The sequence below is a fragment of the Dictyostelium purpureum genome (assembly GCF_000190715.1).
Source record: "Dictyostelium purpureum unplaced genomic scaffold DICPUscaffold_414, whole genome shotgun sequence".
In the NCBI taxonomy this organism is placed as follows: domain Eukaryota; phylum Evosea; class Eumycetozoa; order Dictyosteliales; family Dictyosteliaceae; genus Dictyostelium; species Dictyostelium purpureum.
The window spans coordinates 1,036-27,038 of NW_003519750.1; the positions used below are offsets into that span (position 1 = coordinate 1,036).

Below are 26,003 nucleotides of genomic sequence, written 5' to 3' on the forward strand. Positions count from 1 at the left end.
AGATCACAACATCAATCAAAGTGCTAACGAAACCTCCTTTGCTTTAGTCCCATGCACTAAAAGTAATTTCAAAAAACCCAAAACAGCTTGACTATGTGTAGAAGAAAGTTTAGATCATAGAAATGATACAATAAAATATTAGAAAGAAAATAGTATTGAGTATCCAACATAATATTCAATTGTAAGAAATGTACTTTCAGTTGCTTCTTCGTCCGTCGAAATTGAAAGAAAATTTTCGGGTGCTAAGTTGTTGGTTACAGATAACAGATCAAATTTGGGTTGGGAAAGAATAGAACAATGTGTGTTATTAAGGGAATGGGCAAACATTTCAAGAGTAGATATTGCGAAAACTCTGTCATTTATAATTATTCAAATATTTCTAAAATGGTATGATTAAATATAATTGTACAAGAATTTTAAATTTTTTTCATACAAAAAATAATGTAATTCTAAGTTTTTTTTTTTTTTTTTTAAGTTTCTAAGTTTTTAAAATGAAAAAATTAGTCAAGTGGGTTGGTGTGGGAGTGGGGGAAACTTAGAAATTATTTTTTTGTCAAACTTAAAATAATTTTATTCCCTAATTATTTTTGGTTGCTCTGGAGTTTTAGATTAAACTCCCTAATCTTTTCCTGCAGCTAGCCTTTTAGTTATTGAGGATGGTTTCCCCATAAATTTGTGAATTTCATCATTAAGCTTGTTAATGATTTCTTTTACTGGTGATTTTTTTTTGGGGTATTTTCTGTTAGGTTTCGCTTAATAGGGAAATTATTTGCCGCCATAAAATACAAATTTTTAATTTTCAACAAATTGGCCGCATAGCATAGTGGTATTGCGCTTCCCTAGTAAGGAAGAGGTCGTGGGTTCGATCCCCGCTGGGGCCTTTTTTTTTTAAAAAGAAAAATCTTCCCGGTGATAAAAAATTATTTTTTGCGATTGTGATTGGTGGAAGGTCAAGGCTGGTATCTTGAGACATTTCTTTTATTCAATCAGAGTTTTTAAACTCACCAGATAATAATCATCATTTTACTGATTTATTTAAAGTTTTTACTGATTTATTTAAAGCATTTGCTTTTTATTATCTTCACTTTTAAAAAAAAAAAAAAAAATAATCGTCAAATTTTTAAACCTATTCATACAAATATTAGCAATCAATAATTTAATCGATGATATATTAATAAATTATAGTATTGATTATAATAGTGCAGTATTATTAAACACTATGATAAAAAAACTATATAATTATTCGGAACTAAATAAATCATTTATCAATAATTTAAATGATACAGTAACTTGTTCAAAAAAAAAATCCCTCAATATTTTAGCTCCATCTCCTTTATTGTTCAGCGAAGATTTAAAACCATATGAAGTTAAATCATTAGATCTTGCATATGAAATAACATCATATAATGTATCAGAACATCAATTTAAAAAAAAAAAAAGATCAAACAGGAAATAGTATTGGTAGTATCATGGATAACAAAGTTTATTTCAAACGAGCATGGGTAGAGATTAAAAAAAAAATACGGATAGATTAGTGTTTCATCTCTTTTAAAAAAAAAAAAAACCATTATATTTAATTAAATAATTTTATTATATAAAATTTTTTTTATCCAATAAAATAAAATTTCAATTAAAATAAAAAAAAAGATTATATGAATGCAAATGAAATCAAAAAATTCAATTACTTTTTCTTAAAAAAAATTAACTTTTAAAAAAAAAGAAAAAAAAACGAAAAAATAGTTTTTTTTTTATTTTAAATATTTTTTTATAATTTTTTTTTTTTGATTTTTCAAAATTTTTTATTTTATAAAAGTTATCGCTCCTCATACTCTTATAGTAATATTTTATTTATATAATATTTTTTATATTTATTTTTTTTTTAAAAGAAATGAATAATATTGAATATTATAACAATAAAAGATCAAGAAGTAGATCAAGGTCACCAAGTCCAATAGATGATAATAGTTATAGAAATCGTTCAAGATCAAGATCTAATGATAATTTCATAAAAACCTTATTGGTTGGAAATAATAATAATAATAATAATAATAATAATAATAATAATAATAATAATAATAACATTGGTAATAAGAACAACCATAGTATAAATAATATAAATAATAATATAAATAATAACATAAATAAAAATAAGAATAATTTTCATAAAAATATTTTATTAGATTGTGAAGAAATTGAAGAAATTAATAATAATCCAAATTTAAATAAAACATCATCATTACCCCTATCTATACAACCAATACCAACCGTCTCAACATCCTTTAATAATAAATCATATTCTTTTATTGACTATGATAACAATATGAATAATAGTAATAACAATAATAATAATATTAGTAACAACAATAACAATAATAATAATTTAAGGATAATAAAAAAAAATGGTAATTCAAAGGAAAAAGATGCAGAATTTGATGAAAAAGAAGCACCAACAATTGTTAATAGCAATATGATATACAAGATTTCACACACAGTACTATTGTGTATTAAATGTAAAAGCTTAATTCCAAATTCAGCAGAAGATTTATTAAAAGATGCACCAAATACAATATTACCAAGCCATATAGATAAAGAATATATTTATACATGTACCAAGTGCAGCGAAACTAAACAAGCAACTCTTGGTCATTTACCAAAATCATGGAAAGTTATTGTTCACACAACTCTTTATAATCTTTCAATTAAAACTGGTCAAATATTTGCCTCAAATAAAGATCTCTGTACATTCATTATCCATAATATCGATATTTTATTAACGAGTGGTAAAACTACAGAACACTTAAATAAAAACTTAAGTGGTATCTTATCATCTTACAAAAAATTATTCTGCTCACCTGTTAGAAATATGTGGTGTATGAAATCCCAGTATAAAGAGAATTTTGGAAATAAAAAAATCATATTAGAAGAGGATGAAGATGACTCTGGTGACGGGTACTATTACAGGAAGAAAAAACTAAAGTTAAATAGCTCAAGTAGTTTAATTAATAACGAAGATGATGACTTTGAATTATTATTATTCAATAATCACACCAAAACAACTTTACCACAAATTCAACAGCAACCAAATGTTTTAATTAATAATAATAATAATAATATTGATCCAGTTGTAGATCTATCAAATAATAAAATTAACAATGTAAATAATAAAATTAATAATAATTTAAATACTATAAATAGTAATGGTAATATTAATAATAATAATAATAATAATAATAATAATAATAATAATAATAATAGTAATAAAAATAATAATAATAATATAAGTAATAATAGCAAAAACAACATAGATAATATAACTATTAACAAACATGTTGATGAAAATGAAAGTATGGTTTTTAATGGCAATGTAGATAGTAAAAAAATTGTAAATAATAGCCATAACTATACAACCTCTTCACAACCAAACCAAATCGAAAAACAGCAAACTGCTGAACAAACACAACAACAACAACAAAAACTAATTACTGAGCAACCATCACCACCACAACAACAACAAAAACAAACTACCGAACAACAATCGCAACAGGCACAGGAATTAATAGGAAAGGAAAGGGAAAAAGAAATAAAAAAAGAAATTTTAATTTTTGATGAAAGAATTCAGTTATTGATTGGTTTTTTAAAAGTAAAAACCTTTCAAGTTTTAAAGGTATTAAGAAAAGAAATCGAGGAAATGGAAATTCCAGAACTAGATAGTCTAGAGTTTAGATTTCTTTTAAAAGGAACACCAGTATCATTAAAACAAGAGTTATTATATACCATCGATGACTGTCTTTTGATTCATCCACAACAAAATAGGATTAACATTCAACTAAGATCAATAATTCCAAATAACACAATATTTTTTAATAATAATTTGATAAATGGTTTCAATTATCAGAAAAATAACAAAAACAATGATTCAAATAACTGTAGTAATAATCATTGTTATAGTTATAAACAAAACACAAATCCCTTCAAATAAATATAAAATAAATATAAAATAAATATAAAATAAATAAAAAAACAAAATAAATATATAATCTTTTATACGTATTATAAAATAATTTTTGTAAATTACAAATAATAAACTGTAAAATAAAAATAAAAATAAAAATAAAAAAAGGAAACCAATAAAGTTTAAAAGAGATACAAAATTTTATTTATACAACTATTTCTTTTTTTTGTCATGACAAAAATATTATTTATTAAACTTTAAAGTTTGTATTTAATTATTATAGCATTTAATAAAATAAATCTTTTATAAAATCTTTTATATAAAGCCCCTTCTTTTTGTAAATCTCCACTAACTGTTTCCAAAGCTTCTAATGATTTCAATAATTGAGCATATTTCATAAACTTTTCTTTCATTTCGTAATAGTTTAGTCCTGTAAATGACAATGATCTTTCATAAAGTAAATCTTGGAAATCTTCGAAAGTTAAACTATTGATTTCTTTAATAATTTGCTATGGGAATAATAATGAAAAAAATATTAATATTTTAAAGTTAATTACTGTTTTATTAAAAATGTTATGACTTACATCACTTTCCTTTGAAATATATGGTCCAAAGCCTAAAACTTTATCTTTTAATAATTGATTGCTGTTTAAAAGTGTAGTTTCGCCCAATGATCTGCAAATGGTTCTTAATCTTTTTCTTTTAATTTCTGAAAAATCCAAAATAAATTCATCATCTAATTCTTTGATCTTTAATGGACTAATGTCACTAATAGATTTAACAGAACCAAATAACTTTTCAACCTTTTCCTCTAATTCGTATTTATGCAAAAGTTTTGATGAATAATGTTCTCTTAAACGCATCATTTTGTCGTGTCTTGCAACAACTTGGCTTCTTTCCGAAAATCCTCTTGGTAATAACCCTGGTAAAAATTTAATATAGAATGGTAAACCAAATGTTGAAAATGGAATTGAAAGGAAAATTGCTAATGGTATAAATGTTAATCTGTCAGTTCCTATTAAAAATAATAATTAAAAAAAACAATTAATATCTAAGCTATTAAAAAATAATTGTAAACCAAAGTATAACAATTCCTACTATATGCAATTATGTCTTTTCTTTCGTGGAAATTTAAATAATGATATGAATCTTGATTATGATATTGAAAAGTTGGAAATACTTTGGTATAAAGTGATTCTTTTAAAATTGATGCTTTTGGCAATAAATTATTCTTATAATAAATCCTGTCGTTTCTGAATGTAATGATCCCATTCTCTACAACTTTTGTTAAATATGCCATTTGCTTTTTAATTGGGCCAAATATTCCACTGTAATCATTTTTATCAAACTGGCTGCTAATGGATGATGATGTTTCTTTTCTTTGTTGTTCATTGGTTCCATCTATATTTTTAATTAAATTTACATTGTCATCATACGATTTATAATTTTGAACATTACTAAAATAATTGTGGCAATAATTTGTTGTTGGTGGGTCTACTGTGTTATTTGATTCTGTATTATTATTTTTGGTAATATTAATATTATTATTACTTGTTGAAAATTTTCTGATTGTTGAATAATTGTATCTATATAAATTTTTAATTATATTTTTATTGACTATCATTGTGTGTATAAATTATATGTGTGATGTGATTTTGCAATAAATTAAAATAATAAAAAATGAAAAAAAAAAAAATTAAATTAAAATTTTTTCAAAATTTTTTTTTTTTTTCATAATTATTTGCTACACATTCACCTAAAATAAAAAAATAATAATTACCTTTTCTTTTTTTTCTAATAATTGTAAAAACTTTATATGAATCATAGATATATAATAACCAACCATTTTTAAAATAAATAATGTAAAAATAGATTCCAAGATCCAATAATCTAATAATTATAATTTATTTTCTCATATTATTAAAAGATCTTCAAATATTTTCCACCAAAGGTAAATAATAATTTAAATTTTTTATTTTTATTTAAATAATAGTTTAAATATCTAATATTTAACCAAATAAAACATAAAACCGTTAGAATATATATATTTTTTTAAAAATTTTTTAAAAAATTTTTTTTAAAATTTTTCAAAATTTTTTTTTTTTTTTATTTCCATTTGTATTTCTTTTTTTTTATTTTTTTTTTATTTTTGTTTTTGTTTAAAAAACGATAAATATATATATTTATTTTATTTTTTGATATATATACATAGAAAAATGTCAGATGCAGATAAGAGAGCAAAATTAGAAGCATTAGCAAATAAAAAGAGACAACAAAATGAAGTATTAGAAAAGAAAGATACAAAAAGAGTTGCTGTTGGAGGAGACAAGAAACCAACTAGTACAATTCCAAAAAAAGCACCAGCAGGTAAAGGTGGTTCAATTTCATTAAATGCTAAAAACTATAGAGATGAGGAAGAAGAATCAGGATCAGATTTAGATAGCTATGAAGATGATGGTTTTGTAGTTAATGATTCAGATGCCAGCGATTCAGATTCTGAAAGTGATGTTTCAAGCGAACCTGAATCAGACAGCAGCGAAGAAGATAGAAAGAAAAAGAAAAAGAGTGCACCAGTTAAAAAATCAGCACCACCACCAAAAAAAGCAGCACCAAAGAAAAAGAGTAAGGGATCAGATTCTGAGGATGATGAAAGTTCAAGCGAAGAAGAAAAAGAATCATTTAAATTCTCCAAATCAGACTTTGCCAATTTACCAAGATTAGGTTCAAGAAGAAGTACAGCTTTTGTTGTTTCTGCTCCACCACCAGGTTTAGATGACGACGATGACGAAGATGCTTCAGAATAAACAAAAAAAGAAATAATAGAATAGATAAAAAAAAGATAAAAAAAAAAGATAAAAATAAAATATTTAAAAAAAATAAAAAAATTTTAAAACATAATATTATTTCTTTTTTTTAAAATTTATTTATTTTTGTAAAAAAAATAACTCTACTTTACTATTGGATCGATGAATAATACCTAAATAAAACAAATACTAAAATGTTAAAATTTTTTTTTTTCGATAGCATTGGCCACCGATTTTTAATAGGTGTTTCCAGCTCAACCACGGGGAGGTTGTATCTTTGAGCCATGGGTTAGTATCTGATTATCTTTATATTTTTATATATATTTTCATACCAAGAATATATACATCACCAAAGATATGATTTCACTATAGTTTGACCAAACGAATATACTGCAATTTTAATAATAAACAATCAAAATATTTAATATTTATATTTGAAAAAATAAAATAAATAAAATCAGAAATTATTAATAAAAATAATGATAGAAATTAATTTATGTTTCATTAATTTAATAAATTTAGAAAATTTATAAATTAATGATGATAGAAATTTAATTTTAAAAAAATGATTGTTTTTTTTAAATGGGTTAGTTCATTTGAAAAATAAAAACAAATTTAAAACAATGATTAATATTATAAAACTAAATAAACTACAATAAGATGAATATTATTTTTAAATTTTATTTTTTTGCAATTTTTATTTATTTTCTTTTTTAATATATTTTATAATTTATATAATTTTTTTTATATTTTAATTTTTCTTGAAGAATGAAACTACACCAATAGTAATAGCGGCAACAGCAGCTACACCAACAACGATTGAACTAACAATTAATTTAGTGTCATCTGATTTCTTTTCTTTATTTTCAGATGATGATGATGATGATGATTGAACTGGAACAGACATTGGTTGTGGAACTGAGGTTGGGGTTGGTTTTGATTCTGGACAATCACCAATATAGTAGTCTTTTAACATATCTACAGCTTTTTGAGTGTGACCTACATCGAGGAACTCATTAGTGGCATCTTTACCTGCATTTTCGACTAAATATTCGGCACCACCTGGATGATCATCAGCAAATGATGTAACATCATATACTTTTTTATCAATAATCATCCATAAATCTTCTTTGGTGTTATGTTTTGAAACTTCTTCTAAAGTGAAAATTTTTGACATTCTGTGAGTTTATAATGTATTTATAATATTATATAATATTAAGGTAATGATAATATATATTAAAAAAAATTTTAAAAAAAAATTAAAAACGAAAAATTTATAAAAAAAAAAAAATTATAAAAAATAAAAAAAAAATAAATTTTTATGATTTTTTTTGAAACAATTATAATTAATTTTGAGGGGTTTAATTTAAAATTTATAAATAAATTTTATCCATAAAAGAATAATTTAATATTTTTAATATTTAAAAAAATTAAAATTTTTTTCTGTGTGTCTGTTCCAAAGAATAATTTTTTTTTTTTTTTTTTAAAATTTTGATTTATAATTTTTTTAAAACAAATAAAAAATTAAATAAACAAATATAAAATAATTTCATTTTTTAATTTATAAAAATCTTTTAAAATTTGTTTTTATAGTTAGCAAGACCTAGCAGAATTTAGAAATGAATTGGTTCTTGATAGACCGCCCAAGTTTTCTAAATTATTTATTTAAAAAAACATAAATCAGAAAAAAATTTCACCACACACCAAAAAAAAATTGAATAATCGTTTAAGTTTTGATTTTTTTACTTTTATTTTATTTATAAAATTATTATTTAATTTATAAAAAATCTATTTATAAATTATTTTATTACATTTCGATACCATTATCATAATATTGGAAAACATCATAGAAATAAGTTGAAAAAGTGCTGATTGTAGAGAACGAATCTAAAACAATTTTGCTCATAAACTTGGCGGCATAGGTTTCGCTCTTATTTGGACAAAATCTTTGACGAAGATTATGAATAGTTTGATCTTTGAAACATGGTAATTTGGTATCTAACATTAATTCTACTAAAGTAATAATTGAGTCCATATGTTGACGTGCTGCTAAAAATGCTCTTACACTTTGCTCCATGAACCAAACAAATTGTTCTGCATTTGGTTTTCCACCCATAATATCAATCATCTCTTGATTCATTTTGAATGGAGAGGCTTCAAAAGTAATCATATCACCACCTGGAGAGATATCAAATATGAAACCAAAATCGATGTGAACAATATGACCCTCTTCATCTACTAAAATGTTAGCATTGTGACGATCTTTAATTTGAAGGATATAACTGACAACAGAGTAGGCGGCCATTGATTTTATGAAGTTTCTACGTGCATTTTGGAAGCCAATTGAATTTTTATTACCATATTTTGAAATAAAGTAATTGTAAAGATTACCATTAACCTTTTTACCAATTTGATCTCTGGACATTGTGTTGGGTACCAATTCAATCATACCACAACCTGGCTTGGTTGCAATAGCTTTGTATGGGAATAAATATAGATCTAAACCTACACTCTTGAAAATACGCTTAAAGATATCAATAATTTGAAGGGCTAACATATCTTGTCTAATATCATCACCAGATTTAAAGATACAACCTTGGATATGAACTATGTTGGACTGGCTTGGTTGGTCTTGAGTAACTTTTTTAGAAATATTCTTTCTAAGAGCCCTACTTGATTCTCTAAGTATTGATGAAGAGTTTGCTAAATGGTTCTTATGATTCTTATTGTTTGGTATTGTTAATTGGTTGCTACCAATGCTACTGGTTGCTGATCCTCCTATTGGATCAACATGTGAGGTATTTTCAATTGGTGGTGAGCCACTTGGTGGTGGTGATCTAACATGGGATAAATTACTTGTTGGAGTTGGTAATGCTCTTTCAACGACTTTAAAGTTTACTAAAATTGGTACTTTGGCAGCAGATTGAAGGGTCATAGCACTATCAACTTCTAAACCAACAACTAATGATTTTGGATTTGTTGGCATGTATAGTGGTGAGCCATTGTTGTTTACTGTTAACATTCTTAACTCATCTTTTAATTGACCTTTTCTCTTTGATGGATCTTTTAACTGTAAAAGACGACCTGAAATAGCGGTAAATGATTCAAAGAAAGCAAATTCTTCTTTATAGTTATTATAAATCTTTTCAGAGTCTTGCATTTCATCAATAACACGATCTTTAAGACGTTTTGAAACTGATTGAATAAGTGGGTCATCTAATATAATTCTACCATTTGGATCTGGCTCAGTGTAGGTTTGAATGTTCCAAATAATTTGATGTGCTAATAATTCTGAAGTTTTTGAGGCTGATACTAAATAGTTTTCAACTTGACCAGATCTATCATAACGAAGAGCTTGTACTAATTGGGGAATGTAAAACATAATGGTTTCAGGTGGGAATGAACGAAGTACACGACATGCATATTGTGAAACCAATGGGTGAGAGTGATAGGATTTACCTAAAAGAGAGATAGCCATTGGTGGTGTAACGGTTTCCCAATATAAAAGGTATTTTAATTCTGGAATATTAGCTTTTACATTTTCTTCGGTAACTAAAAATGGAAGAGCTTCTGGAATATCGAGTACAGCTTTTGTATTCTTTACTACCATTTCACTAATAAGATTACGAATTTTAGATAGTGGGAATCTTGATGAAAAATGGATTGCTAATTTTGGATTGATTTTCCAAGCAGAGATTAAATAATCCTTCCATTTTGATTTCATTGATTTTGGAAGATTTTCATAAACAAATTTGGTTTGTTCTGGAATTTGTGTTGAAATTCGACTTACTGGTGAGTTCCATGCTGACATACGTTCTAATTCGTTACCAACTAATAAAAGAATAAGATTTCTTCTCTTTTTTAATTCGATGAGATGAGCTTCTGTCATTGCTGGTTTGTTATTTTCCAATGGTTTCATTGAGTCTAAAAGTAATGTTTGTGAAATTTGTTGACCAACTAATGATGTCATTGTACCAACACCGCTACCAGCAACATCAATCATTCTAGTTGAACCACTTGAAATATATTCCATATCACCATTAATATCAAATGATGAGGAGGTAGCTGAACCAGTTTCATTAATTTGTTTTAGGCCACTACTACGATTTGATGATGGTTGATAACCAGTGCTACCGTTGATCATTGATGAGCTAATACCTACACCAATACCACTACCATAGTTATGCATACTGAAACCACCAGATCCATAAATTAATGGATTGTTTGGAGTAGAATTTGCAGTACTATATCCACTGGCAGTGTTACCAATATTACTTGAGTTTAATTGGTTAATACCTGATGCAGAGGTGATCGATCCATTTGATTGATCAATACCATGGAAAGAGTTGGAGTTTGACATTGTGATACTATTTGTTTTATTACCTCTGATTGAAGCATACATTGGGGCGCTGACACTATTTGAACGATCACTTCCATTACCAGCAGCATTGATGGCATTTTGTAAGGAAATATTATTACCACTGCTATTGCTATTCTTACTACTAAAGGTGAATCTTTTTTCCATAAATTGATAAATTGGTTCGGATTGAAGGGCTTTGCAAAACTCGATTAAAGTTTTAGTATCAATTTCCAATTGGCTTTGGCTGCCTGCTTCTGCTGGGCCATACCAAGCTGGTGGTAAGTAGAACCAAGTTAAAGATGCTAAATAAACTCTTTCACGCATTAAACGAGCACTGAATGGGTCATGAATATGATCACCTTGAAGTAATTTTGTACAGAGTAATAATAATTTGAAACGAGAGCCTAAGCTCTTTGGTGAAACACTTAAACCATCTGGATCCATAATTGATTTTTGAAGAATACCAATAATAATATCCATTTGATCTTGTGAGCCATATTTTGCAACTGAATATCTTTCTTCAAGGAAATCTAACCAAATTTTATGTGGAATATCACTTGTTTTATCAATTGATTGTGGTGGTTTAAATTGTCTAATATATTTGTTTTTATCATTTTCAAAGTGTTGTTGTTCTTCGATATTGATATCGTGTTTATCTGATAAAATTTCAGTTACTTGTTGTTGATCCATTGATTGTTGTTGACCAGAAATAGCTAATGGACTTGGCTCTCTTTCATTGTTTGCAAACAAACCAATTCTTTGGTTGACTGTCCATGCCCAAATGTCGCTAATTGAGGTCATGATGAATTTTGTAAGATCTGGACGTTCGGTTAAAAGCCATTTCCAACAACCAATACCAATTTCCATAGATTCAGCAGTAAAGAAATAGGCTGGGGCATAACAAACCATATGAATTAATCTAATGCTTGAACCAAAATAGTGGTTGATTAAGAATGCACATGAACGATACATAATTGAAATAAATGCCATATTGTTTACTGGTAAACTATTTTTATGAGCTAATTGAATAAGACTTTCAAATTCTTTGACTAAACTGTCATATGCTCTATTTTCAATTTCTTCTGATAATTCTTCGTCTTCAATATCACCATTATTATTACAAGTATTTACACCCATAGACATTGCCATCATATTGATCATACCTTTAATTTCACCGCTGTATAATGCTTTTAATTGAAGTGAGTTTACAAAATTTGCAGCATTTGAATTAAAGCAGGTTGGGAAAGCGGATCCATTTTGATTTGAAGCTGCAGCGACTTGAATATTGTCATGGTTACCAGAAACCAATTTATCAGAGTTGATATCAGCATTAGCACCAATTTCGACGGCCAATGATAAACCTATATGTTCTCTCTTTAATTGATTGAATTTTTGCATATATTCTTGTAAGAGTTCTTGAATTTCGGAAGGAGCAGCATTTGCACCACTCTTTAACCAAATGTTACCAAGAGCGATAATATCTGAAAGTAATCTTTGACGAACCGGGGTTTCATCTGGAAGTTCAATAGTAATTTGAGAGTGAGACATTTGAACAGAGATCATATCCATTGGCTTAGCTTTAGCACCTTTACCAATTGCTTCAATTAAATCTAAAAGAGTTGACAAGCATTGTTTTGACCAAAGAACCTGAGGGAATTTAGTAACCAAGGTTGAAATATAATCGTCAGCGGCTTTACGAACAGGTTCGTATGGATAACAGAATTTAATTAAAAGAAAAGATGCGTGGGCGCTTAATTCTTGTTCGATAGTAATAAAGTTTGAAATAGAACCATATCCGGTGAGGAAATCTGCAAATACTTTATCGACAATACCACGAATACTGGAAGTTACATTAATATTTTCAATACCTTGATCTTCCAAATAAGAGAAAGCGGGTTCAAACGATCCAGATACAGCAAATCTCATAGTTTCTAATATATAAACTGAATGGATAAAGGCCAATTGTGGCAAACTGAGATTCTTGATATAGGCTGAATGGTTTGGAAGAGCTTCGATTAATGAAGTTTTAACGTTATAAAAGTAATCTTTTTCTAAACCTTGCTTAATAATACTATCCAATTCAACTTCCATTTCTAAATAAATATGTGGTTTAGTTGAAATTAATGGTGATAAATGAGCAGCAATAATTTGTACTGAATTCCACCAATCACTTCTCCAAACACCTTGGATTGAGAACTTGAAGAATACACAATAAAACCAAACTGAACGATATAATTTAATTGATGAGATATTTTCAATTTCTGATGCAGTGTTACTATTGGTATTGGTTGGGGATGTTGGTAATGAAGGATTGGCAGGTTCTGCTGGTGGGATATCATTTGTATTAAATTTAATTGGTATAACTTTAATTAACTCGGCAATGGTTGGTAATAAGAAACCCATACCCTTTAAAATTGGTGATGTAATATAGTAATTATTTGGATCGCTGCTATTGTCTTTTCCTTCTCGACCATCTGGTCTTCTGAAACTTTTACCTAATTGTTGGAACAATTTCAAAACTCTTCTACAAAGATCTAAACGTAATTCTTCATTGGTAAGATGTTTGGCAAGTTTTTCTAATGCTTTATCGGTGATGTTACTGATTAAACCTTGATTTGGGTCTTTACAAATCTTTTTAAATAAATTTGTAATCAAAACAACAATATCCTTGGTAACATTTTGATGTTCTAACAATGCAATATCTGTTAATTGGAATATTATTAAATTTTCAATTTGGCTTGGTGGATAAAAACTAGAAACTCTGCTCATAAAATTTTGTAATATAATTTCAATAATCTAAAAAAAAAAAAAAAGTGGGAATTAATACACTATAATTTTTATAAATAAATTGAATAAATAATATTAATATTAACTTACCATTGGATCATTTAATGTACATGTAATTTTACCCAAAACAATAATTATATTTGAAAGTGAAAATAAAGTTGGGTTTGAATACAAAGGTGGTGATTTTGAAGAGGAGTTTGATAAAGTTGATGAAGAGGAGGTTGGAGTGTTGAATGGTTCGGAAATTGATGAATTTTTATAATTTGTATATTGTGTGTGTAATGAATTTAATAAAGAGGTTATAATAGTTTTGCAAACTTCAACACCTCTTTCTTTTTTATACTCGTTCTTTAAAATTGTACAAATACAACTAAATAAATTATTTCTAGTTTCTTCATTATTTTTGATTATATTTGATGAGACTAAAAATTCTTTAAGTACATCTACCACCTTTAATGTTTTATCTGAATAAATATCTGCAATTTCCACAAATGATAATAATACTGTTTGATAAAGCTGTTCACTAAATGCTTTGTTTAATGATGCTGAAGTCTCATTATCTGTTAAATTTTTAATTTCTGACATAAATCTAATTAAAAAATCTAAAACCTCTTTTCCAATATTTGAATTTAATTTACCACATCTTACAATAACATTCTTTATAAAAAAAGAAAAAAATATTAGTATTTAGTTTTATAATAATAATAAAATTTTATCTATTTACAATGATTGAAATAAAAGCTTCATTATCAGTTGGTAATGTTGAAGTATATGGGAAAATATCTCTATAAATTCTTTTATAAATATCTTGATCAACAGCTGGTAAATAAGTTATTTGTTCGAGAGCTTGACAAACGAGTAATAATGTTTTCTTTTGAGTGGCTGCTTCGATGATATTTTCGATGTTTTCAATAACCTTTAATAATTGCTCTTGGGAGAAATCAAAACTATTGTTTTTATCACTTAATGCTTGAAGAGTTCCAAGAATAATTGGATTTTGTTCATTCTTTATAATTTGGTCAAAAAAATGGAGAAATGTTGGAACAATATCATCTCTTAATTCATTTGAAATATTTGAAAGAATTGATAATTGATTTAAAAGATAATATGTAAAACTTTGTGAATTTTGTAAATCGTTTTGATGTAATCCACTAATTGGTGATAATCCATTTGACTGTGAAAATATTGGATTGCTACCACTATTACTACTACTGGTATTGCTAGTATTACTTGTATTGATATTACTATTATTGGCGCCTCCAAAATAGGTAAGATACATTAAAAATGATTTTAAAATTGGTATAACTCTTTTATCTGCTACCCCATTTGAGCATTTGAAAAAATGTGCTAACGCTATTACCGATTCTTGTGCTCTAATACTCTGTTTAAATTTAAAAGAAAATAATTAATATGATGACATTTTATTTTTTTTTTTTTTATTTATTTTAAAACTCACAATCATTGTTGATAATATAGTTGGGTTTAAATCAAATATCTTTTTAATTGATGGGTCGTTTGGTTGGACATCTTTATATTGTTGATTTGGTAATAATGATAAACATGATTGTATTAATATATCAACACTTTCAATTGGTACTGGTGAAATATAACTAATAGTTTCTGCTAATTGAACCTTAGCTGAAAATCTAAATATCTCTGGTACTAAATGTTTATTTACCAAAGACATTGTTATTAAATATAATGTGATGTGATCTGATGTATTATTATTTCGTAAATATAAATATATAAAAAAAAAACAAAATAAATAAATAAATAAATTAAATAAAACTATAAACTAAATGAAAATAATATATATATAAATATCAATAGTTTTATTTAATAATATATTTATTATATATTATATATAATAACAATAATAAAAAAAATAAAAATTTTAAAAAAATGTAACCAAAAAATAATTTTTTTTTTTAAAAAAAATTTTAAAAAAATTAAAAAAAATCTTTTTTTTTTTTTTTTTTTTAATGAAATATATTGAAAAGGAAATGATTCAAGAGTTAATTCCCATTTTATTACACCATAAAATATCGAAAAAAAATTATCGTTATTACAGCATTGAAAATTATTAATTTTGAGAATGATATAAAATTAAAATAATATATTTTTATTTTTTCTAAATTTACAATAAACCTTTAATGGCCATATTATTAATAATTAATCTTTTTAATTTTTCAAAGAATTCGTCATTTTGTTCTAAATTAGTTGGTAAATCTGATTCTGTAATTTTATATAACTAAAGAAGGATGATTAGTACAATCAAAGCTATTATTGGTTTTCTTTTTATTTTTATTTAGAAAATATTTACTTTTTTGGCACTTTCAACATCAAAAAATGGATTTATAGTGTTGTTTGAAATATCAACTTCTTCACCTTTAATAACTTCTCTTATTTTTTTAATTTTATCTTCTGATGCATTAAATAAAAATACAAAAAACTCTTTATCGTCACTATTTAAACCGAAATTATTAAATGCCTCTGTATACTGATTCGTAGAATAAAAAGGTTAGTTAGTAAGTAGTAATGATAATTAATTAATAATCAATAATAATTACGTTTCCAGAGGGTGACAATCTATTAATTATATCTTTGTTTATATTATAGTTTGGCTTTTTAGCTTCGAGTAAACATCCAATTGATCTTGTTGCTGCAATTAGTATTTGTTGATGATCATAAATTGGTTTACAGTTTGCAATTGCACATTCCATTTGGTTATTTGTAATTAACTCTTTGATCTCTTTACTGTTTTCAACATTTTTAAATAAAAGAATTGTAATGTTATTATCTGGATATATAATAATTGGATATTGTTTCATCTTTATTTTTGATTGGATGGTGTCATATGATAACAATTTGTAAAAAAAATTTTAATTTTTTTTTTTAATTCAAAAAAAAATTTTAAAAAAAAAAAAAAAAAAAAAAAAAAAAAAAAAATTTTATTTTCAAACAATCACATTATATTTAAACTAAAACCTTTTTTATTTAATTACGAAGCAACATAATTTTAAAATGTTTTTTTTTGTTAAATAATTAAATAGTTGTTTTTATTAAATTAATGTATTTATAAAATTTCACTACGTTCTTTATTTCTTGGTTCATAGGTCATCGATCTTGAATAAAGTTCATTTTCGTTTAATAATTTGAAACCTGTTAATAATTTAGCTATTTGATAAACTGGTTGTAAATTGTATTTTGTATTTTGGAAACTTTGAACATTTGAAATTGAACCATAAATAAGCTTTCTTTTACCAAAATTAATGAAACCTTGAATAAAATCTGGATTACCATCCTCAAAGAAAGTTAAATCAGTTAAATAAACGCCAAGATATGGTAAACAAGGTGGATTTGATTTAGCTAAAAGGGCACGATATTCTTTATAGGCTTGGGCACTGGAAAGTTGTTGTTGTAAATCTTGATAAACTTGCATGGTATGTTTTGGCATTTCTTCTTTGGTGAATTTTAATCTGTGAATTGAGGATGCATTCAAACCAGAGAGAATGGCCATGGATGTGTTAAAATTATTGAGTGATTTCATACAATATTCTGCAATCTTTATAAATTTTGCCATGATTCTTGCTCTATCTTTAACCCTTTCGTATGATAAAATGGATGAAGCTGTCCATTCTGATATTTCATTAAATCTTGCGATTAATGATAATACATTTGGTGAACGATGACGTAATTTAGGTTTGTTCCATGATTGATTTAAAAGTTCAGTGGCTTTAATATTTGAAAAGATTTCAAAGTCCATCAATGTCAACTGTCTAGAGATTTCCTCTTCATCCACTGAAAAGATATCTAATTGATGTGACCAAATGTTCTTTGGTACTTTGGGTTCGGGTGCTGATACTGTGAATACTGTATTGTTACGACCACTCTTTTTAAGACCAGAGTTTAATGCATCGGAAATAACTTTAGCATAAGGTGTATTACCAGAATGTCTCATACTCTCCAAGAGGGTTTTAATGGCCTGGACAAGTTTTTCACTAAAATCTGAAAAGTAATCTTTGATCCATGTTTTGAGCACATTAACTACACGAAGCTGAATATGAGTTGATCTTTGTCTCCATGCTTCGACAGATTGGCCTGGTTTTTGTGGAACGTGATAACGTTGAATTAATTTTTGCAATAACATTTCTGGGGTGGTAAATGATTGATATGTAAGAAGAAAAGTTTTGGTATATTCTAAATCATGATTGTTTTCTGGTGTCAATAGAGTAACTAATATATTTAATGAAGCTGCTTTAACCTGTGGTCCAGTTGAAGCTGCTGTTGACGATGATGATGACGATGATTTGCTTGGTGGTGGAGTGGATGGTGCTTGTTGAGATGAATTATGAGATTGTAATTGTTGAATTTGTTGTTGCGACATTGAAGATGATAGCCCAATAGAGCTTTGTGACAATCCTGATCCATTTAATGTTGGTGACTCTTTGCTATTATTAGTATTATTGGAACTATCCTTATCTTTTTCTTCAAAATAAATAATATTTGTTTCTGGTTCATCATAAATATTTATATCTTGTACATTTGTATTTTGTGATTCTATTTTAAAAAAAAATTATTAAAAATTAATATTATTATTAAAATATTTCTGTAATTTAAAATGAATTTATATTACCATCCTTAAATAAACCTAAAAATGTTAAATGCTCTTCCAATTGTTGCATTGAAGCTTCTTTTTCCAATTTATTATCCATAGCTAACTCAAATACTTTATCGGAATCTTTTAATGCAGCCCTAAGTAGAGTTACTAGTCTACTTTCATTGATTGCATACTCTGGATAATTAATTCTAGCCTCTTCTTCCATAACTTTTTTAGAGTTCAATAAGCCTTCGAATTGCAAATGTTGAAGAATTAGTTGTAAAATATTTTCTTTGCCAATCAATGGATCAAATTCGAACTGGGTCTCTTCAGAAGCATAGATTTGACCAAATGAAACTGCTCTATTTACTGGTTTAACTCTTTCCATTATATCTAAAATTTGTGGATGCTCTTTTAAAGACTTTACTGTCCAAAGCGATCTGTCGATAACATTAGCACCATCATTATTATTTATATTTGTACTCACTGATAAATTACTTCCATTCTTTTTGATACCTAAACTACCACTTAATGATCCCCTTCCTACTGACCCATCTAAACTTGAATTGCTACCAATACTACTGCTATGTTCTTTATCACGAAATAGCTTTGGTGAATCTGGTGTACTGCTAACTTCATCTTCAGCATCACTGCCACTACCTCTTTTCTTTCCCATTAAACTATTACTTGACCCATTTCTACTTAAAATATATTTTACAACATTGCTTTTTGTAGTTTTTTTACCATTTAAATCAAATGCTATTTAATTAAAAAAAAAAAAAATGAAATAATCACAAAAAAAAAAATTAATTTAACTATTGTTATTGATTAATATATTATTAAAAATACATACATGATGGTTTTGATACAGGTGAGTTTGGGGAACATCCCAATCTATTATTTGGTGATACTGACTCCCCATTTAAACTATTTACTCCAGTATTATTTATCTAAATTTTTTTAAAAAAAAAAATCAAAAATTTGTATTAATAATTTTTTTTTAAAAAAAAAAGTTGATTTAAAAATCACAATCAGCAAATATTAAAAATTTATTTTTTCCACACTCCAATAAAAAATAAAGAAAAAAATAAAATAAAAAATAATAAAGATATATAATAAATAGACACTTACACATACTGGGTTTGACATTTTTTGTTAATTTACAGTTTATATTACAAAATTCTTTTTTATTTTTATTATTTTATTATTTTTATAGTCTATATTTTATTATTTTATTATTTTATTTTAAACAAAAAAAAACAACAAACAAATAAAACAATAACAACAATTTGATTTTAATTTAAATTAAAATAATTTTAAAATTTATGATAATGTGTGTTTGGAAAAAAATTTTAATTTTTATTAATTTGTATATTTGTATTTATTTGAAAAATAATCACACACACAGAGACACACAAATTTAAAATTTGATGTTATTGGTATTGGTTGCTTAATTATATTTTTTGTTAAGTTAAAAAATTTTTTTTTTTTTTTTTTTTTTTTTTTTTTTTAATCAATAATATTAATTTTAAAAAAAATTTTATTTATAAAAAAAATCTTTTTTTTTCTTTTTTAAAAAAATATCTTTATTTTTTTTTTTATTTTTTATTTTTTTTTTAAAATAAAAATCTTTTTGTTTTTTTTTTTTTTTGGTGATGGTGGCTTTTGATAAAAAAACCAATAAATTTTTTCTTTTGGTTTTCTTTTTTACTTTTTTAGATACCCAATCAACTGAATTACATAAGGATTGTAAAATAAAAAAATAACTTATTATTCAAAGTAATGAAACCATTGAATTAAAAAATAACGATGAGCTTTGTTCTAAAATTAGAGGTTTTTTTATTTTTTGTAAAAACACAATATTAAAAAAATAAAAAAAAATAAAAATGCAGTAAAATATAAAAATAAAATAAAATGAAAATATTAAAAAAAAAAAAAAAAGTTTTATTTATTATTTTTATTATGGTTTGATGGTCCAATCGATTTTTTCAATATTTTTTGATTCTAAAAACTCATTTGTTTTTGAAAAATGTTTGCAACCTTTGAAGTGGGTAACCGATAATGGTGATGGATGGCCTGATTCTAAAATGAAATGATGTTTTCCTTTAAGAATACTCTTTTTCTTTTTTGCAAAACCACCCCATAAAATAAATACGATTGGTTGTGGTTGTTCATTTAAAATTCTAAAAAAAAATTAAAGAGTTAGTCATTATACGTATAATACTAGTCATAATAATAATAATATAATTGAATAGATTACTTTAATACAGCATCGGTAAATTGATACCAACCAAAATCTTTGTGAGAATTTGGAGTGGATTCCTCGACAGTTAAAGCAGCATTTAATAAAAATACACCTTGTTTGGCCCATGGTTCAAGGAAACCATTTTTTAATGGTTGTTTGAATGGTGGGCAATCTTGAACTAATTCTTTATAGATGTTGATTAATGATGGTGGTGGTGAAACCCCTGGTTTAACAGAAAATGAAAGACCATGGGCTTGACCTTTTCCATGGTAAGGATCTTGACCAATAATAACAACTTTGACATCTTTTAAAGGTGTATAGTTGAATGCTGAAAAAACTTCATCTTTTGGTGGATATATTGGCTTCTTATTTTCTTTTTTAACTTTATTTAAACTTGAAATTAAATTTTTAAAATATGTTTTCTTGAATTCATCTTGAAGAGCATTCTTCCAATTGACATCTGAAATATATGATTCAATATCATCATAATAATTTGAATCGGTAACTTCAACTTTATTCTTTTTAATTTCTTTCTCATCATCTTGGTTTTCACAACCCTCTTCTTCTGTAGTTTCATCTGGTTCAGGTGATTTTCTTTTTTTTGAACTTTCTTTTTTTTCTTTTTTCTCCTCTACCTCTTCTTTTTCAGAGGGTGATTTTTTGGGAGTTGTTTTTTTGGTGGGTAATTTCTTTTTTTTCTCTTCTTCATTTTCAGTCTCTGATGAATCTAAATCTTGTTCTTTTTCTTTTTCCTTTACCTTTTCTTCTTTTTTGCTAACTACTGTAAAAAAATCTGTAATTTTAGTTGACATCTTTTTTAAAAGAAACTATACAATAAAAATTTATAATATATAATCAAAAAAAAGATAAGCTATTTTGCAATGTGTTGGTATGAATTATTGCTGTTAAAAAAAATAAAAATTTAAAAATAAAAATGAAAATTTTCTTAATTTTTTTTAATTTTTTTTTAAAAAAAATAATTTCCAATAAATAATTATATATTCAAATAAATAAAAGAAATAAAAATTTCTCTTTAAAAGCTCAATCTAAAAATAAACTGTTTATTTCATTTTAGTAACTAAAATACCAAAAACATAAATAAATTAAAATAATTAAAATAATTAAAAAAATTAAATTTTAAAAAAAAATTTAAAGTTTTAAATTTTATTTTTTTTTTTTTTTTTAGATTTTTAACAAAATTTTTAATTTTTTTTTTAAGAAATATTTCTTAATTACAAAGTTATGTAGTTTTGGAAATAAATCAAGATTACAGCTTGTTTAGTTTTCTTTTTTTTTTTTTTTTTCTTTTTTTTTCCCTCATTTGTGAAAAACACCTTCACTTCTTATTTATATATTTTGTAAATAAATAACTTTGTAATAACAAAACCACATAAACACAAATACACATTAAAAAAATATCTAAAATAATAATAAAAATAAAAAATCAATATTTATGTAAATTATAAAATGGCTTTGTATCAAGAGAATTTTTTAATGTTATTTGGTAAAAACTCACATGGTCAATTAGGTACAGAAATTGAAGGTAAAGAAGTTATTTATAACCAAGATAATTATACTTCTGTACCAATGCCATTAATGGGGTATACTGTTAAGAAGGTATCATGTGGTGTACAGCATACTGGGTTCATTACAACTGAAGGTAAAGTTTTTACATTTGGTAATGGTAGTTTTGGTAAACTAGGTATTGGACATACTGAAGATGTTAGAACTCCAGAAGAAGTCTATTCTTTGTATGGCGTGGTAGATATCGAGTGTGGAAATGATCATACAATTGTATTAGATCGCGAAAAAAGAGTTTTCACATGGGGCAGCGCATCATTAGGTCGTTTAGGATTAGGTAAAACATCATCACAATTAAAACCAGCCAATGTTAACCTTAGACCACTAGCCACTGGAGTTTTTGCTGTTAGTGTTCATGCTGGTGGTGCATCAAGTGGATGTGTTTTAAGTAATGGCTCTTTACTTACATGGGGTTATAATAAATACAGTCAATTGGGTATCGAAACAACTGTTGATCAATATACACCACAATTGGTACCATTCTTTTCTCAGCATGTTCAAATTTCAGATTTTTCAATTGGAGATAGACATATGGCAGCCGTTGATACCAATGGAGAACTTTATACCTGGGGATGTAATGATGAATATCAATTAGGTACCGGCACATCGTTTCCAGAAAGAAAACCAACCTCTATCAAAATTAAAGGCTTTCAGCAATTTAAAAAGGTACGTTGTGGTGGCGACTACACCTCTGCCGTTACTCAAAATAATCAACTATATATTTGGGGTACCTTCGTTAGAGAATATTCTTCAAATACACCAAAACACTTTATGGACAATGTTGTTGATTTTGACTGCTCCTCTGATTGTGGTAAACATATTATTGCCAGAACCTCAAATAAAGAAGTATGGGCCTTTGGTTGGAATCGTTATGGTCAATCCGGTTCAGAAGAGGACCAGCATATAGATACTCTTCCTATCTCTAAAAGCAAACTAATTACTGGGTATCCCGCTCAAGTCAGTACAGGCTCCTATCATAGTGCTTTATTGTATGATAACTTTCCAAGCTTTTTAGCACAATTACTTTGGACCAAAAAAGCAAATATCATTAGCCATATGGATAACAAGCATCTATCACACTATACAAAGAAATATATATCATATAGAGATCATAATGGTGACACAATTACTCACCTTTTAGCAAAGAAAAAATATAGCTACAGTTCACAAGAAGTTCAATTGTTAGATGGCTCTCAAAACAACCAGGAATACCTTGGTCCCAATTTAACAGAACTTAATGACGAGGGTTTACCACCGTTCTTTTATGATGCCAGTATTTTAGAGTGGCCACTCAAGAGATTCAAATCACCAATTAACTTTATCACCAAAGATGGTGACAACTGTCTTCACCATTTCGCAAAACAAGGAAAAATCGATGAATTTGAAATAGCAATTAAATGTGGTGCAAGTCATCGTTTGAGAAATAAAAACTCTGAAAGACCATTTGACCTTTTGGATAAGAAGGAATCGTTTTACATCAAGAAAAATTACAGAATCTATGAAATTGGTATCGTTTATACCGGTGAAAATATCAATTTGGCCAATGGTTTAAAAGCTTCCCTAGAAGAGAATTACATCTCTTGTTGCCTCATCGAATTTGAAAATCAAAAAACTGAATGTTATGGCTACATTTTTTGTGTATCAAAATCATCCCTCTCAAGTGCATTCCATACTAACTATTTATTAAATCATGTATCCAAACAACCAATGATTTCGATTTGGGCTGAAAAAACTCCAATTAAAGACCCATCATTAGAATCTTGTATTTTCCGTTCTCAATTGGTAGATTTCTCAACCTATGATATTTACAACGATTCATTCTCTATTTTAATGGATGGTATATACAATATCTTTGCAAACGAAACAAAAACTAGCAGTGCAAATGATGATGAAGATGTCGATAGCAAATTAGATGATACATCAGCACTCTCCATTAGTGGTTCTGAATCTGTTTTCATCTCATTCGATCCAAATAAATATAAACAATTTGAACCACTCTTTCAATTCCTTCAAGATAATGGTATAGTAATTGTACCAAGAGAGAAAAAAGTAATTTCAAGCTGGGTTGTAATTATAATTATTTCAGAGTCTGATTTTTCTCCACTTATTAGAGATGAAATCTCATTAGCCGAAAATAGAGGTAAACCAATCGTACCAATTTATTTTCAAGAAAAATATTTAGATGAAGCCTCACGTTATACATTTTCAAATTCTCCAATTATTCAATTCAACGAAAATGGTTTCAAACAATTACTTTTACTTATTAAATTAAACTTTAATTTAATTCATCAAACCGAAAAATTATTAAAATTAAAAAATAACAAATAAATTAAATTGTTTTTTTTTTTTTTTTTTGTAAAACAAATTAAAAAAAGTATTAATAAAAATATAAAATTTAATGAATAATTAATAAGAATGGGTGCAGTTGTGGGGGATGGTGAAGATTTTTAAGATTCTATAAATAATTATTACTTTAAAGATAAAAAAAATTTAAATTTTTAATATTTTGTGTATGCTTATTGAAAAAAAAAAAATAAAATAATTACTTTCTTTTTTTATACATTTAATATCAAATAATCGCAACATATTTTAAAAAAAAAAAAAAAAAAAACCATATACCAATCAATCTAAAATAAAAAAAATAAAAAATAAAAAATAAAAAATATAAATTAAATTAAATTAAAATATTATTCAATAAACTTTTTTATTTAATAATAAATTAACATACTAAATCTTTCATAAAGAGAATACTATAATTTTATTTTTTACTTGGTCCAACACACTAATTTACACACACTTAATCCCATTACCAGGGGCAAACACCAACACACAAAATAATTTTTAACAAAAACACACAATCTGTTACAAAAAACAATTAATAATATAAAATTTTTTCAACAAATAAAAAACTTAAATAAATTATAAAAACAAATTTTATTTTTTTTTATTTTTTTTTTTTCATTAATAATAATTATAACAATTACATATTTACATAAAAAAATAATAATAATAATAATAATCAAATTAATACAAAAAAAACAAAATAAAAGGGGGCCATTTTTCAAAAAAAAAAAAAAGAAAAAACTATTTAACCTATTTAATTTTCATTTTCAATTCATTTAATTTAATTATTCATAAGCAATAAAAATTAGAAATAAAATATAAATAAAAAAAAGTTAAATTAATTCAAAAGTTAAAAAGTATTTAATTATTTATTTAGTAAATTCCTAAAAAAATAAAAAAAATAAAAAAAATAAAATAAAAAAAAAAAAAAAAAAAAAAAGTTTTTTAAAAATTGTTTTTAAAAAAAAAAAAATTGTTTTTTTTTTTATTTTTTTCCTTAAAGCTTTAATTAAGAGAAGTAATAATATAAATTTATTTAAAATAAATAAATAAAAATATCTTTTTATATTTTTTATAAAATTTTTTTCGAAAAAAAATAATTAAAAAATCAAAACCAAAATGCCTTGTTCAAAGTGTAGAAGAAGGGGTCATAATTCAAGTAAGTTTTATAATTTAATCTAAACTTAAATTCACAAAAATACTAATTTATTTTTATCTCTTTTTACGATTATTTGATTATTTTTTTTTTTTTTTTTTTTTTCTTTTTTTTTTTTTTAAATTTTATAAATTAGGTACTTGTACTCAAAACAGTTTCTTATTACCTCTAAAAC

The 26,003-nt window shown here is 25.5% G+C and overlaps 9 protein-coding genes across 9 annotated transcripts; 3 read left to right on the top strand and 6 right to left on the bottom strand.

Moving 5' to 3' along the window:
* Positions 1–1,888: 1,888 nt before the first annotated feature.
* Positions 1,889–3,979, top strand: DICPUDRAFT_83879 (uncharacterized protein; the record flags this gene model as incomplete). Its single annotated transcript, XM_003293266.1, has 1 exon — positions 1,889–3,979. The coding sequence occupies one exon, from the start codon at positions 1,889–1,891 to the stop codon at positions 3,977–3,979; it is 2,091 nt and encodes a 696-aa protein (XP_003293314.1).
* Positions 3,980–4,209: 230 nt separating this feature from the next.
* DICPUDRAFT_83880 (uncharacterized protein) lies at positions 4,210–5,576 on the bottom strand (the record flags this gene model as incomplete). The annotated part of the gene is made up of 3 exons (XM_003293269.1): positions 4,210–4,461; positions 4,537–4,967; positions 5,051–5,576. The coding sequence occupies 3 exons, from the start codon at positions 5,574–5,576 to the stop codon at positions 4,210–4,212; spliced, it is 1,209 nt and encodes a 402-aa protein (XP_003293317.1).
* Positions 5,577–6,168: 592 nt separating this feature from the next.
* On the top strand, positions 6,169–6,756 carry DICPUDRAFT_83881 (uncharacterized protein; the record flags this gene model as incomplete). The annotated part of the gene is made up of 1 exon (XM_003293267.1): positions 6,169–6,756. The coding sequence occupies one exon, from the start codon at positions 6,169–6,171 to the stop codon at positions 6,754–6,756; it is 588 nt and encodes a 195-aa protein (XP_003293315.1).
* A 949-nt stretch (positions 6,757–7,705) lies between these two features.
* Positions 7,706–7,927, bottom strand: DICPUDRAFT_12491 (uncharacterized protein; the record flags this gene model as incomplete). Its single annotated transcript, XM_003293270.1, has 1 exon — positions 7,706–7,927. A coding segment is annotated over one exon (222 nt), but the record flags the coding sequence as incomplete, so codon positions are not given.
* A 636-nt stretch (positions 7,928–8,563) lies between these two features.
* Positions 8,564–15,590, bottom strand: DICPUDRAFT_158137 (uncharacterized protein; the record flags this gene model as incomplete). The annotated part of the gene is made up of 4 exons (XM_003293271.1): positions 8,564–13,912; positions 13,994–14,560; positions 14,628–15,284; positions 15,360–15,590. The coding sequence occupies 4 exons, from the start codon at positions 15,588–15,590 to the stop codon at positions 8,564–8,566; spliced, it is 6,804 nt and encodes a 2,267-aa protein (XP_003293319.1).
* A 450-nt stretch (positions 15,591–16,040) lies between these two features.
* Positions 16,041–16,734, bottom strand: DICPUDRAFT_158138 (uncharacterized protein; the record flags this gene model as incomplete). Its single annotated transcript, XM_003293272.1, has 3 exons — positions 16,041–16,154; positions 16,227–16,403; positions 16,474–16,734. 3 exons carry the CDS (start codon positions 16,732–16,734, stop codon positions 16,041–16,043), a joined length of 552 nt encoding a protein of 183 aa, XP_003293320.1.
* A 245-nt stretch (positions 16,735–16,979) lies between these two features.
* DICPUDRAFT_41848 (uncharacterized protein) lies at positions 16,980–19,435 on the bottom strand (the record flags this gene model as incomplete). Its single annotated transcript, XM_003293273.1, has 3 exons — positions 16,980–18,463; positions 18,540–19,262; positions 19,357–19,435. Coding segments are annotated over 3 exons (2,286 nt in total), but the record flags the coding sequence as incomplete, so codon positions are not given.
* A 1,028-nt stretch (positions 19,436–20,463) lies between these two features.
* Positions 20,464–21,560, bottom strand: DICPUDRAFT_158140 (uncharacterized protein; the record flags this gene model as incomplete). Its single annotated transcript, XM_003293274.1, has 2 exons — positions 20,464–20,686; positions 20,764–21,560. The coding sequence occupies 2 exons, from the start codon at positions 21,558–21,560 to the stop codon at positions 20,464–20,466; spliced, it is 1,020 nt and encodes a 339-aa protein (XP_003293322.1).
* Positions 21,561–21,794: 234 nt separating this feature from the next.
* DICPUDRAFT_95807 (uncharacterized protein) lies at positions 21,795–24,706 on the top strand. Its single transcript, XM_003293268.1, has one exon. It carries the CDS (start codon positions 22,216–22,218, stop codon positions 24,655–24,657), a length of 2,442 nt encoding a protein of 813 aa, XP_003293316.1. The 5' UTR covers positions 21,795–22,215; the 3' UTR covers positions 24,658–24,706.
* Positions 24,707–26,003: the final 1,297 nt, after the last annotated feature.

Excerpts from the sequence above, each read along its gene's own strand:
- DICPUDRAFT_95807 (XM_003293268.1), top strand. The coding sequence starts at position 22,216 with ATGGCTTTGTATCAAGAGAATTTTTTAATGTTATTTGGTAAAAACTCA.